This window comes from Phycodurus eques, chromosome 11 (genome assembly GCF_024500275.1).
Source record: "Phycodurus eques isolate BA_2022a chromosome 11, UOR_Pequ_1.1, whole genome shotgun sequence".
Classification (NCBI taxonomy): Eukaryota; Metazoa; Chordata; class Actinopteri; order Syngnathiformes; family Syngnathidae; genus Phycodurus; species Phycodurus eques.
In genome coordinates, this window is record NC_084535.1 from 15,376,129 (window position 1) to 15,391,744 (window position 15,616).

Below are 15,616 nucleotides of genomic sequence, written 5' to 3' on the forward strand. Positions count from 1 at the left end.
TGTTTTATCACAAATTATACTGTTGGTCATTTACCTCGTGAGTCTGGGTTTTTTCTTTGTTCTTTTTTTTAAAACAAATTATTGACCAATCTAAAGTGTTGAAAATGGCTTGCTCTCTTTGATGTCGAATGTTAATGTTCAAGGCTGAACAAACATGCTGGTTTTTTTTTTGTTTCCTGAAAATGTATTGTTTTGGAGTGGAATGATTCTGCCCAATGTTAGCAATATTTATGATAAATAGTGCCGGCATAAAATCAATATCAAAATGATGTCACCTTGTTTTGATTGACACTACCAGAGCATTATTAATTTAACAATAGGGTAAAATTAAACTACAGTTAATGTAAAACGGCCAAATTAATTGACATAATATTGCAAACACCAAGTAAGACCCAGCACTGATCTACACCACTGCTTACTATGACCACATTAATATATCGTATCTTTTGTAAGTTAAACATGTCTTACGGGGTAAATCAAAATCGATCCTTCTTCTCTTCTGTGACGTCAGAATGTTTGGTACAGCTCTTGTGTTGGATGTTATTAGCGTAGATGTACTGTAACTTCTGATGTGCATGTTTTGGAACTACCAAATAATGGTGCATTGTGGTTATCATTATTATATATCATATTCATAGCAAACTATAAAATAAAGACAATAACAGTATGAAAACAATTAAAGTCAAGGCCTTCACTCTGTAGTTCATTTCTTAATTCCCTGCCAAGTCTGTTTTGGAATGGTTGAGTTATGATTTGATCTTGACAGGCAGTGTGCTCCCTTGGGTGCAAGCTAATTTAAAAACAGCCATAGAGCAGCAGATGCCAAATTAGTGTCAGACCAAATTGACTGATGAGCAGTCTCCTGGCCGCACTGTTGTACACATTCAACAGAGTCTTGCTTGTTGCCCCGCTTTACAATACATGCCTCGTTTTCCTCTAAGCTGTCAGTTTTGTTTAACTGTTGGTGAAAGGATAATTTATAGGTATTCATGCACCCACATTTATTGCAGCATTTCTATACTTTTTGTATCTTGAGTGGCATAATTTAGCATCCTCTTTATGGGACTGATTTAATTTGAGTGGTGAATAACTTTATTACTGGCATCAATACTGCCAGATTCTTCTGCACCGCAACCGCAAATGTAATGTGATGAGAGAAAAGGGGGTTCAGAATTGTGGAAATTACATATTATTGACATAATAATATGTATTTCACTTGCTAGAACACTGCTGGTTTCAGAGATGATGAAATGGATGGTGTCATTAAGTATACTACACCATAATGTAAATTTGTGGCTGTTAAAGATATGTCTTTCAAGACTCAAAACAACAAACACCCTAATAATTTCATGTCTCAATCTATCTGTGGCCTTGCTATGGAACACATTTTCATTCTGTTCTAGTCTTTTTTTTGTCATCTCTTGTCTGAAAAAGACTAAAGGCACTAGCTTTTATCCATTCCCATTCGGTCTCATGACTCAAGGGCAAGAAGGTGCCGGCAGCTTGCAGAGCTTTGATTGACTCAAGACCACAGGACACAACAAAAAAAATGCTAAAGAATACAGGGACAGAATAACAGCCTTCAACTAGCTGTTTTTGTTGTTGTTGTTTTTGCAGAAAGATGACAGTTTTGTGACACTTCAGCAGTCAAGTGTGAAAATGCAACATTGAATGTTGCATTTTCTGTCTGAAAAATATGCCTAAAAGTGGAGCACAAAAGTTCCAGGAAATTTAGTAGATGTCAGCCCAAGTTATATGTAAGAAGGATAATTGTCACAAATGTCAAATAATACTCTCAAAACATACTTCACCTTGTGAAGTAGGTGGATTAGTCATCATAAAAAGACACTGATTTGACATTATCCTATTTTAGGATGCAGAATGTTTGCGGTGAGCTGCAAGTCCAGCTGTGTTTAGTAAACACTGCTGCCACTAACAATTCTTGGTTATGCTATTTTGCCTTGTGTATGGCATTAAACTCAGGCTTTAAAGTTCAGTTGTTCCAACATGTTTATGTACATCTTTGCTTTCCTACTTTGAGACATATACAGCACATCGTTTTCAGTGGCAGCTCTGATAATCCATACCTATTTCAGGTTAGGTAACACAGCCTATTCGAATGTGTACCGGGGATTATTATTTTGTGATTTAACATTTAAGATTTTACTTAACGGCGGCACGGTGGGTGACTGCTACGCACATCTGCCTCACAGTTCTGAGGACCGGGGTTCAATCGCCTGTGTGGAGTTTGCATGTTCTCCCCGTACCTGCGTGGGTTTTCTCTGGGCACTCCAGTTTCCTCCCACATCCCAAAAACATGCATGGTAGGTTAATTGACAACTCTAAATTGCCCGTAGGTGTGAATGTGAGTGTGAATGGTTGTTTGTTTGTATGTGCCCTGCAATTGGCTGGCAACCAGTTCAGGGTATACCCTGCCTCTCGCCCAAAGATAGCTGGGATAGGCTCCAGCACGCCCACGATCCTAGGAAGGATAAGCGGTACAGAAAATGGATGGATGGATGAATATGGGTAATTTTTTTTATTTGCTATGTGCTATAATCATCAAAATTATACATATTTCCATCCATCCATCCATTTTCTACCACTTATCCAAGGTCGGGTCGCGGGGGCAGTAGCTTTAGCAGGCACGTCCAGACTTTCCTCTCCCCAGCCACTTCCTCCAGCTCTTCCGGGGGGATCCCGAGGCGTTCCCAGGCCAGCTGCAAGACTTAGTCTCTCCAGCGTGTCCTGGGTCGTCCCCAGGGTCTCCTCCCCGGTGGGACGTCCCGGGAACACCTCAGCAGGGAGGCATCCAAATCGGATGCCCCAGCCACCTCATCTGGCTCCTCTCGATGTGGAGGAGCAGCGGCTCTACTCTGAGATTCTCCCGGATGACCGAGCTTCTCACCTTAAGGGAGAGCCCGGACACCCTGCGGAGGAAACTAATTTCAGCTGCTTGTAACCGTGATCTTGTTCTTTTGGTAACGACCCACAGCTCGTGACCATAGGTCAGGGTAGGAACGTAGTTCGACCGGTAAATAGAGAGCTTCGCCTTTCGGCTTAGCTCCTTCTTCACCACAATGGACCAATACAAAGTCCGCATCACTGGAGACACTGCACCGATCCGCCTGTCGATATACCGTTCCATTCTTCCCTCACTTGTGAACAAGACCTCAAGATACTTGAACTCCTCCACTTGTGGCAGGATCTCATCCCCGACCTGGAGAGGGCACGCCACCCTTTTCCGACTGAGGACCATGGTCTCAGATTTGGAGGTGCTGATTCTCATCCCAGCCGCTTCCCACTCGGCTGCGAACTGCTCCAATGAGAGTTGGAGATCACGGCTTGATGTAGCCAACAGAACCACATCATCTGCAAAAAGGAGAGATGCAATACTGAGGACACCAAACTGGACCCCCTCTACACCTCAGCTGCGCCTAGAAATTCTGTCCATAAAAGTTATGAACAGAATCGGTGACAAAGGGCAGCCTTGGCGGAGTCCAAGCCTCACCGAAAACGAGTCCGACTTACTGCCGGATATGCGGACCAAACTCTGACTTCGGTCGTACAGGGACCGAACAGCCCGTATCAGGGGATTCGGTACCCCAAATCCCGAAGCACCCCCCACAGAACTCCCCGAGGGATACGGTCGAACCCCTTCTCCAAGTCCACAAAACACATGTAGACTGGTTGACGAACTCCCATGCACCCTCGAGGACCCTGCCGAGGGTGTAGAGCTGGTCCACTGTTCAACGGCCAGGACGAAAACCACGCTGCTCCTCCTGAATCCGAGATTCGACTTCCCGACAGACCCTCCTCTCCAGCACCCCTGAATAGACCTTACCAGGAAGGCTGAGGAGTGTGATCCCCCTCTAGTTGGAACACACTTTTTAAAAAGGCGGACCGCCACCCCAGTCTGCCAATCTAGAGGCACTGTCCCCGCGATGTTGCAGAGGCGTGTCAACCAGGACAGCCCCACAACATCCAGAGCCTTTAGGAACTCTGGACGAATCTCATCCATCCCCGGGGCCTTGCCACCGAGGAGCTTATTAACCACCTCTGTGACCTCAACCCCAGAGATAGGAGACCCCGCCTCAGAGAACCCAGGCTCTGCTACCACATGGGAAGGCGTGTCGGTGGAATTGAAGAGGTTTTCGAAGTATTCTCCCCACCCACTCACAACGTCCCGAGTCGAGGTCAGCAGCGCCCCATCCCCACTATACACAGTGTTGATGGTGCACTGTTTCCCCCTCTTGAGACAGTGGATGGTGGAGATGGTGGACCAGATTTTCCTCGAAGCCGTCCGGAAGTCTTTCTCCATAGCCTCACCGAACTCCTCCCATGCCCGAGCATTTGCTTCAGTGACCACCAAATCTGCATTCCGCTTGGCCAGCCGGTACCCATCAGCTGCCTCGGGAGTCCTACAGGCCAAAAAGGCCCGAGAGGACTCCTTCTTCAGCTTGACGGCATCTCTCACCGTTGGTGTCTACCAACGGGTTCGGGGGTTGCCGCCACGACAGGCGCCGACCACCTTACGGGCACAGCTCCGGTCGGCTGCCTCAGCAATGGAGGCGCAACATGGTCCACTAGGACTCGATGTCCCCCACCTCCCCCAGAACATGAGCAAAGTTCTGTCAGAGGTGGGAGTTGAAACTCCTTCTGACAGGGGATTCTGCCAGACGTTCTCAGCAGACCCTCACAATACATTTGGACCTGCCAGGTCGGACCAGCATCTTCCCCCACCATCGGAGCCAACTCACCACCAGGTGGTGATCAGTTGACAGCTCCACCCCTCTCTTCACCCGCCCCTCTCTTCATACATATTTTAAATATGAAATACTTCACTCTGAGTGTGTGCAGTGCATCTCTATAATTTCACTTATTGAATTGAACTACCAAATAAAAGATTTACATTATTCACGTGTGAGCAAAATTGCCGTATGCGTCAGCATGATTGACATGAACCCATGAATGCCAGTGACGTGTGCGAGAATGTGATTGACATGAACGCATTTGAGGAGTGTTTTAGAGAGTGTTTGAGTAGTGTTTAGGAGAGTTTTTGAGTAGTGTTTATGAGAGCAAGACTCGCGCATATGAGAGGGTTTGAGTTATGTTTATTTGAGTGTTTGAGTAGTCTTTATGAGACCAAGACTCGTGTGTATGAGAGGGTTTGAGTCGTGTTTATAAGAGTGTTTGAGTAGTCTTTATGAGAGCAAGACTCGTGTGTGTATGAGAGTGTTTAGTTGTCTTTATGAGAGCTAGACTCATACGTATGGGAGGGTTTGAGTAATGTTTATAATAGTGTTTGAGTAGTCTATGAGACCAATACTTGTGTGTATGAGAGGGTTTGAGTAGTGTTTATAAGAGTGTTTGAGTAGTCTTCATGAGAGTGTTTGAGTAGTCTTTATGAGAGCAAGATGTGCGTATGAGAGAATTTGACTAGTGTTTACGAGAGTGTTTGAGAAGTGTTTGAGAGCGTTTGTCTAGTGTTATGAGAGCCTTTCAGTAGTTTGTGTTTATTTGAAAGCATTTGAGTAGTAATTGTGAGAGCTAATCCTGAATAATGTCCCTAACAGCCCCTCAATAATGTACCCTGCACACACACATATACACGCATAAATGCAGACGCACGCACACACATGCAGACACACACAGGCAAACAAATTACATGACATTCATTGTGAAAAATCAATCATCCATTTAAAACACTTGAAAACAACTATTAGAATAACTATAAGAAGACAAAGAAAATGTTGTCCAGAGCATCACTGAGATGGGATGCACGTGAACAGCCATTACAAAGCATTTAAAAAGTAGTTTAGACAGATAACAAGCTATTAAAACCACTAGCAGAAAATAAGCTACAGCAATATAAATGGGCGAGGAGCATTCAGGCATGCCACAAGAGCGTAACAAATAAACAGGGGTTGCTGTCCACAACAATTTGTCTCCTCATTGATTCCCCCTTAAAGGTCCTATACGGCACCTCTGGGAGAACTACATGGGGTCGTAATTGAAGTTGACTTTTTTTTTTTTTTTTTTTTTTTTTTTTAAACACCCTCAATCTCTGTGAACCCTATCAGTGAAGATTGGAGAACCCTGCATCTTTTCACCAGCACTAGCTCAGGATTACATAACAAGTAAGGCCACTGGTTGGGGGTCATTCTCATCTCTTTCCTTCATCATACATCTCCAAACTGGCAATTCACTGTTAATTCCCTTAAATAATTACGAATGAATTGTGTGCGTGGCGCATGGATTAAGTGTGTGTGTGTGTGTGTGTGTGTGTGTATACTGTATGTAACTGACTGTTACAGTAAAGGTGTGCTTTTTTAATGTTTGTCGTTGTACAAAATCTACTGTAAACCAACATTTGCTTAACAGCTATGCAATTGACAGTCTCTATTGCAAAAACACTTTCAAGAGAATTCTGAAATGAATTTAAATTATTTTGGAGTAAGGCTGTAAAGTAACGTGGAAAAAGTGTAGTACCTTCCTGATGCACTGTATCAACATTGTATTGTAGAAAAGGACAGAGGAAAACAATTTAAAATTTGGATGCTTAATTTTTTGTGAGAATATCCTTTGTTGTCCTTCTACTCCTTAAATATTATTAATATTATTACAATAGCTGTATGCACTGTCACTGATTCTCGCACAATAGTACATAGTGTAGTGTAGACATTGTCATATTTAGTATGATGACAGCAGCCATTTGCCTACTGCTCAGTTTTGATGCATGTACGCAAAGCATCCAGTTCACAGAATAAAAATTCCGCTTTCATTTTCCCGAAATGCTCAGTTCTGGGAATGGGGACTACAATTGCACGTTCTCCCTTTTTTGTGGGCGGCATGGATGAGTGAGTCGAGTGGGTGTTTTGCAACAGTGGGGTTGTTGCTTTGAATCCTTTGGTTCACTTAAGACCTCTCAGTGTCCTTGAGGAAAATTCTGAACCCTCAGTTGCTCCTAAGGTGGTGTCATCGGCTTGCTTAACTCGGGGAAGTAATGAGGAACAAAATAAAATTAAAGAGTACACACTTTAAAAAGTTTTTTTTTTAAAATGATTTATTCATTAATTATAATGTGTTATAAGTAAGCATGAGTCACAAAGTGCAGTCCTACAATAACCGATGGTCTTGGTCTGTGGTAGGTATCTGTCCAATTTCTGTGTATTTACAGTATTATTAATATGACTACTTGGAAATATTTTTTTCTCATGCTTTTCCCTCTGACAGCATCCCAATAAGCACCCACGAGGGCACGTTATTAATTCAACACATTTTCTCTCTTCGTCCCTGCAGGGAAAGAAGAGTATGTTGCAACCTTCAAAGGATCGGAGTTCTTCTGTTACGACTTGTCCTTGAACCCCATTCAAAGCAGCAGCGATGAAATCACATTGTCATTCAAAACCCTCCAGAGGAATGGACTGATGCTGCACACGGGCAAATCAGCCGACTACGTCAACCTGGCACTGAAAAATGGGGCTGTATCACTCGTCATTAATTTGGGGTCTGGAGCCTTTGAAGCTCTGGTGGAGCCAGTCAATGGGAAATTTAATGACAATGATTGGCATGATGTCAAAGTAACAAGGAATCTACGTCAGGTAACAGTACTAAGGATGAACAGGATACTTAAATGAATTACAACATGCACTTCAATCATTACGATCATACTTTATAGTCTTATAATATTTTTCCAGACCCTGTAATTGGATTACTAAATCAAAGTTTGGTGGACAACAGGTGAAAATATAAAACAGAACCACTCGTGAGCAGGAACAGATAGATGTGGATCAAGTCTTTGATTTAATTTCAATTTTAAAGAGAAAAGACAGACATTGCATTTGACTTTTGATGTGTACTGTGTTCAAGTTTTATCATTTCATGTTTGAAATACAGAGAAATGGTATAAAGTACTATAATGCCAACCCAACGTGCAAGCCCCTCTTATCTGGGGATGTAGGAGCTCTATTTTTTCTTTTGCCATAAGGCTTACATTTTAGGCTTTGGTACTAATTTAGTAGAAGTCTTAAGTGATATGTCAATCAAACTAATGTATGGGAAGTAGTCATAACAAATATGTTAGTTTGACGACAAATAATTTAAATTTAATTCACGATCCTTCTCATGTACTGTACATAGGGAGATACAGTAGCTGTTCTCAGGCAGTCAGAAGGATGCAAAAGATAAACTTTACACTGGGCTGCTGATGTGCGTACTTCCAGGAAAACCACTCATCAGGCAGACTAACAATAAGAACAATGTAGACTGGCCGGACTGTCTTTGTCAGTAAAATAAACTTACAGTGATTTCTCATTATGTTGACTTACAAAAGAACTGCTCTAAGCCTTTTAACCTAAGGATTTAGATGTCTACCAAAATCAGGTGTACCCAGAGATTTGTTCTTATTTTGGGGAAATAGTTTTTCTTCGCATAGCACTAAATTCAAACATCTTCAGCATGTAATTGATTGTTGGTTAACCAAAAAATGCGACCAGCTCCCTAACTAGTTTTAAATCTTGAATGAAAGAGAAGCATATTCAGTGCATACAGTGTTGGAGAATTGAAAGTTCTCCTCATGTTGTCGCAGGGTCTTCTTGCTTTTTTGCCATTCCAGTCAAGTGGTCCTAAAGTTCATTAATAAGACGGAGAGGAGGTCCAGTTGTGTGTGAGCCTGGGGGAAGTCTGAGACACTTGCCCCAAAACTAAATCTAAGGAAAAGAAGACCGCACACATATTACCACCAATAACATATGACAGTGGGCAAAGAGACTTGAAAATGAAGGTTCACTGATGTGCTTTAGGCATTCTTTCTTAGAGCCATTTAATGTCTGTCAGTCGTAACTTTGTATCTGCATTGTATTGATAAGGGTATTGTTTCTTCTGCTCAATTGTCTGGTCACTCCTCGACCATGGTAGCACACACCATGCAAAACTTCATTGGCTGTGCTCTTACACCTCTTTCAGAAGGGTTAGATCTTTTTACTAGGTCTGCTTTTTTCTTGTTAAACTTATTTTGCCCTATTTCCTCTCTGTTACTAACATGCTTTCAAAACAAACTAACATCATTCATGGAATGTGTCATTTTACTAACTAGTATGGTCTTTGCCGTTTTAAAAATGTACTAACAGTATTGACCATCATATATGATTTGAGTAACAATCGTTATTCTGTTCACAGTTTTTAATTTCCTTTCTCCCCCCTTTTCCACAAAGCACTCAGGCATTGGACACGCTATGGTAAACAAACTACATTGTTCGGTAGATATCATACTAATTGTTTCTTAGTTTGGGTTTGCCGTGTGTTTCTATTTTTTCTTCTTCCTTTTTTACTGTAGACGTCATTTAAAAAAAACAGGGAATTTGCAGTTGGTACTCTGCTTACCTTTCGACTTTCTTACCTTTTAAATTGTTTTCATCATTTGTATCCTTTTATTTGATTATTTATTGGTCCAATTTTGTCTAATACTCTCATTTAGGAGCATCATTTTGAATAGATTAAATGTTAGGGACCCTTTGCTGTCTGGCTGGCCATCCTTTCACTTTGCATGGCGTGCAATCTTGACTACATGTTGCGTCACACTAGCCATTTGTCAACATGATTGTGACAGTTGAGCTGTGGTTGTCTTCTTGGTGCTTTTTCATGCCTTGTTGTGGTTTGGCAGTGTCCATAAATTTCTGCATGCATCCGATGCACTGACAAGTGTACTAATGTCTGCAACCCAATCAATTTGGGAACATTTTCTTTTTGTATGCAAATGATCAAAAAGAAAAGAGTGCCATGCATGCTTAGTTTTGTCACAAATATCCTTGGCCCTTCTCCAAATACTAAGAGATGATTGTGCCTTACATAGCGTGTACTCCATCACTAACATCTGACTTATTTTTAGAACTGCTAGGCATACTTATATTTAATTGATTTTAAACTAACCCAGTTGACATTCTACTAACACCATTTTTGTGTCTGCTAAATAATTTTACGTTGCATTCGGGTCAATACTAACACTATCATGGACAGTTCACGAGCGCTTCAAAACAGCATTTCTTTTGGGGGTATGGAGTCCTCCAACTAATCATTTGGACAAAATAACAGTACAAAACAAGAAAAAAGACATGAAAAACAGACATGAAAATGGGTTTCTGGAAGAGAAATAGAGGAAAATGTATCTCTGATGGGAAGAAGGGAAGGTAATTGTATTGTAACATAGGCTGAGGACAGTGTTTCCTTTCGCTATGCTTTGTTGTCTAGGTAACAATATCCGTGGACGGAATTCTGACAACTACGGGATATACGCAAGAGGACTACACCATGCTTGGCTCCGATGACTTTTTCTACGTTGGAGGGAGTCCTAGCACAGCTGACCTGCCTGGATCTCCAGTTAGCAACAACTTCATGGGCTGCCTCAAGGAGGTAAATACCACCTATGTGTGCAATCAGAAGCTAGTGGGGAGTCAGGTTTGTTCCTTTTCACACTCAACAAACCTTGCTTCCATAGTGTTTTTTTGTTGTTGTTGTCCTCACACGCATACACATGCGCACACACGCAGCCGGATGCACACGCACGCACACACACACACATGCACAAGGTTTATTTTGCCCCAACTACTTCAAGCTGAGGACATTTCTCAATGTCCTTACACACTCCCTAGAGGAGCGAAGGGCTCAAGTCAAAAGGATCAGTAGCCACACTTCAGTGCTGTTATGCTATTATTTGGCACATGTGCTCGAGCTAAAATGTCTATACATCCATTTTCTGTAGCGCTTGTCCTCATCAGGGACGTGGCAGAGCTGGAGCCTCAGCCTATCCCAGCTGACTGAGTGAGAAGCAGGGTACCCCCTGGATTGGTCACCAGCCAATCACACTTGTTAAAAATGTAAACACTCAAAAGAATTTAATTTGAGAATTTAACATCCAGTACTTGTGGCCACTTCTATATTATTCTACACTCATAGCAACCATACAACTTGAGATTGGTCCACTCGAATCAGACGTGCCATTTGTTGTGTCTCGATGGTGTATTTTATTTTGATGAATTTAATTAGCTGGTCGACTAATCCAGGGAGAGGAATAATGAATATTTCTTCCATAAGGTTGATAATGTCTGACACTTTCACCTGCAGCTGTATTTTTTAATATGATGCTTAATAGAGTGTGTGACCGAAAGCATTTTTTTTAAGACTACAGGGATACTAAGAGAAACCTACCTAGAAATTAGTACTATGATCCATCCATATACCCTTTTTATTATTATTATTGTATCTAAGGCAATCTAATGCACTTATATGCAACAGAAGACCTTAGAGAATGGAAATAATCTACAATAGCGAAATATGAAAGTACAGTAGCCGCCTATGCTACAGGTACTAGATTTTGTTACTTTGTTAGTTTTAGAAGCTAAAATGGATTCTCCTTCTGATTCAGTGCCTCAGATGATTCTTCTTCCATCCCATGAATTTCATAATTCACATAATGATCAAACCAACGTATCGTAAAACATAACAGATAACAGCCCAAAACTAATCAGATACACTGTCTCAGCGTCTGTGAACATGTGAGCTTTAATGTACCAGCAGGTACCGTGGCTGATTGATGGTGGGTTGATGAAATATTTGTGTGCAGATTCCAGTATATACAATGGTTTTTATGACTACAGTGCTAGTAAAACAAACAGTTGATTCTCACTGATCTACCTTGTTGACAAATTAGTGCTGTAGTAAGGCATCAATAGGTGCCCTTCACTTCACACACAGTTTATTGCCTGTATTGCCTGTACCCAGTACATCATTAAGGTTATATGACTTAAAATCACGATCTGGTGGATATCATCTGAATCATAGTCATCTGGCGTCCACATCCGCCACCATCTAAATATTTGTTGTGTGAAGAACACAATGTTTTATTTTGATCATGTTAAAATTGTGTCCTCACTTGAGTGAGATCTTAAAATAAGTCAACATTTGTCTCTTCCTTCAATTTTGTTGAAGGCAGAACATTTATCTTTTTTTTTTGTCTTGTTTGGCTGCTGAAGTCAAGAAAAATGGAGGAACTGTATCCATTTTATGTTGGATCATGTTTTTTTCTGTGCAACGGATTTTCTTTTCAAACTGCCACTGTGGTTCTTTGTATTGTGATGGATATTTATGAAAAAAATTCAGTTGGACAAATCGGTTTGAGAGGGGAACGACAGAAAAGAAATAAAGGAGAGGACAGAGACAAACAAAACAAAGCATTATATGAATACTGGAATGTCACATTGGAGGTGAGTATTATATGGGACAGTAGTGCTGCACCCTGTGAGGGAAGAACAGGACAATATAGGAAAGGACAGCATAGGGACAGGAGGTGAAGTGAGCAGAACGAGGGTACTTGACGCGGCTGTGTAAATAGGTGTGGTGGGAGTGGCTATGTAAATTCTGAACAGAAGTGAAGTGCAAGTGAGGGGAAATTCCAAGAAGTTTGCAAGGTCCTTAGAGTTATTTATCGCAAATAGGGAGTGGTCCCAAACCAAGCAAATGAGTCCCAGGGGTGTGGGCCTGCAGAGACATGCAAGTGAATTGACACTGTCTTGCATGCACAATAAACGTCAGAGGTGTCCTGGAATTGCTGTGCCAGCACAACGGGAGCGAAGGACCCCACACCACCCAGCCATGAGGACAGGACACCACCCTTACCAAGGGATCCAGGGTGGTCCACCGGTCCCACCTAAGCGCCCCGAAACTGGCCACCCGGAGGAGAACGCAGGGACCCACCGCCACCCAGCCGGCCAACCTCCACTCCCCGCTGCCCCACAGGAGAGCGAGACGCCCCCCTCAGCCAATAAAGTCCATCACAGTAGTCAGTCCCTGTCCCAACCGGAGGCCTGGCCACTGCCAGGTTGACAGGAGGACAGATAGGGGCGTCCAACAGGGGGACATTTTTCTCTATCCAAAGTGCATACCAATCATTCAAATCAGTGTAAAACATTCAGCCTTCATCAATCATCAACCCCAATTCCAATGAAGTTGGGATGTTGTGTTAAACATAAATAAAAACAGAATACAATGATTTACAAATCATGTTCAACCTATATTTAATTGAATGCACTACAAAGACAAGATATTTAATGTTCAAACTGAAAAACGTTATTGTTTTTAGCAAATAATCATTAACTTAGAATTTTATGGCTGCAACGTTCCAAAAAAGCTGGGACAGGGTCATGTTTACCACTGTGTTACATCACCTTTTCTTTTAACAACATTCAATAAATGTTTGGGAACAGTAATTGGACAGTAATTGTTGAAGCTTTGTAAGTGGAATTCTTTCCCATTCTTGCTTGATGTACAGCTTCAGCTGTTCAACAGTCCGGGGTCTCCGTTGTCGTATTTTACGCTTCATAATACGCCACACATTTTCAATGGGAGACCGGTCTGGACTGCAGGCAGGCCAGTCTAGTACCCGCACTCTTTTACTACGAAGCCACGCTGTTGTAACATGTGCAGAATGTGGTTTGGCATTGTCTTGCTGAAATAAGCAGGGGCGTCCATGAAAAAGACGTTGCTTGAATGGCAGCATATGTTTTTCCAAAACCTGTATGTACCTTTCAGCATTAATGGTGACTTCACAGATGTGTAAGTTACCCATGCCATTGGCACTAACACAGCCCCATACCATCACAGATGCTGGCTTTTGAATTTTGCATCCATAACAGTCCGGATGGTTCTTTTCCTCTTTGGCCCGGAGGACACGACGTCCACAATTTCCAAAAACAATTTGAAATGTGGACTCGTTGGACCACAAAACACTTTTCCACTTTGCATCAGTCCATCTTCGATGAGCCCAGAGAAGCTGGCGGCGTTTCTGGGTGTTGTTAATAAATGGCTTTTGCTTTGCATAGTAGAGTTTCAAGTTGCACTTGCGGATGTAGCGCCGAACTATATTTACTGACATTGGTTTTCTGAAGTGTTCCTGAGCCCATATGGTGATATCCATTACACATTGATATCGTTTTTTGATGCAGTGCCACCTAAGGGATCAAAGGTCATGGGCATTCAATGTTGGTTTTCGGCCTTGCCGCTTACATGGAGTGATTTCTCCAGATTCTCTGAACCTTTTGATGATATTATGGATCGTAGATGATGAAATATCTAAATTCCTTGTAATTGTACGTTGAGGAACATTGTCCTTAAACTGTTCGACTATTTTCTCACGCACTTGTTCACAAAGAGGTGAACCTCGCCCCATCTTTGCTTGTGAATGACTGAGCAGTTCAGGGAAGCTCCTTTTATACCCAATCATGGCACCCACCTGTTCCCAATTAGCCTGTTCACTTGTGGGTGAACATGTTCCAAACAGGTGTCTGATGAGCATTCCTCAACTTTCTCAGTCTTTCTTTCCACCTGTCCCAGCTTTATTGGAACGTGTTGCAGCCATTAAAGTCTAACTTCATGATTATTTGCTAAAAACAATAAAGCTAATCAGTTTGAACATTAAATATCTTGTCTTTGTAGTGTATTCAATTAAATATAGGTTGAACATGATTTGCAAATCATTGTATTTTGTTTTTATTTATGCTTAACACAACATCCCAACTTCATTGGAATTGGTGTTGTAGATAATTGAAAGGATACCCGATGAAAATTCACCCCCAGCCCCCTCCCCCCCACCCCCCCACACACACATACACCACCACTCAAAACTCCTCATGCTGTCCACCCATTAATGTTGGCTATAATCGGTTTGATTTCACCAAGCCCAATTATTACTTGATCTTTCAACAACTACTTTCAACACAAAAGTATGGTACAACTTCCAAAGGTGGAAAATTGCATGGTCTTCCTATTCCCTGTCCTTGGCGATTATACTGAATAGTGGCAAGGAAATTCTGGCTTTAACAGAGTGTTTAAAATGTGTAACTAAATTCAAAGAGGGAAAACAAGATTGTAATAGTAAAAGGCTCATCCTGGAATAGACAATGCCAATTTCAGTGTCTTGTTTGATATGTGCGGTTGTTTAATTAATTCATGTAATGAGTCACAATGAATTTCAGTCTTTTACAGTTAGACACAGTAGCTATGCCAGGGATGTCAAACTCATTTTTGTCATGGGCCACATCGCAGTTATGACTTACCTCGGAGGGCCGCTACGACTGTGGACCCATATAAATGAAAGATTACCTCATACTGTAATTACAATATACACAACATAATAAATAATAACATAATGAATAACCAGTTTTGAAATCAGAAGCCTATAAAAACATGTTTTTCAACTGTTACATTTCTTTTCAAAGGGATATTGGTAACAAAAAATGCTTGAAAATATCTCAATGGTATTACACCAGAAAGCAATTAGCGATTTTGATTTGCTTTCGCGGGCCACGTAAAATGATGTGGAGGGCGGGATCTGGCCCCCGGGCCACCAGTTTGACACCTGTGAGCTATGGCCTAGTAATAAACATAATTCTCCATTCACATAAATTTGTCTCATCTGAAGTCTCCTTATTTTCAAGTATATTCACTTGCTGTAATTGACTCCAAATAAGGCACATTTTCCATAGGTTTAACTGGTATCTGGTTCGACCAACAGCATATTGTAGTCTTTTGTGAAAATGCAGTGTATATGGATTTGTCCTAATAT

The 15,616-nt window shown here is 41.6% G+C and overlaps 1 protein-coding gene across 21 annotated transcripts in view; it reads left to right on the forward strand.

Moving 5' to 3' along the window:
• Positions 1-15,616, forward strand: part of LOC133409403 (neurexin-1a-like) — a 247,800-nt gene that overhangs the window by 85,562 nt on the left and 146,622 nt on the right. For 15 of the 21 annotated variants that reach the window (XM_061689309.1, XM_061689310.1, XM_061689319.1 and 12 more), the window contains 3 exons: positions 7,303-7,604; positions 9,216-9,239; positions 10,249-10,410. In XM_061689309.1, the coding sequence (XP_061545293.1) occupies positions 7,303-7,604; positions 9,216-9,239; positions 10,249-10,410 (488 nt within the window). The remainder of the gene's footprint in view (positions 1-7,302; positions 7,605-9,215; positions 9,240-10,248; positions 10,411-15,616) is intronic. The other 6 variants (XM_061689312.1, XM_061689318.1, XM_061689324.1 and 3 more) reach the window with 1 other exon arrangement.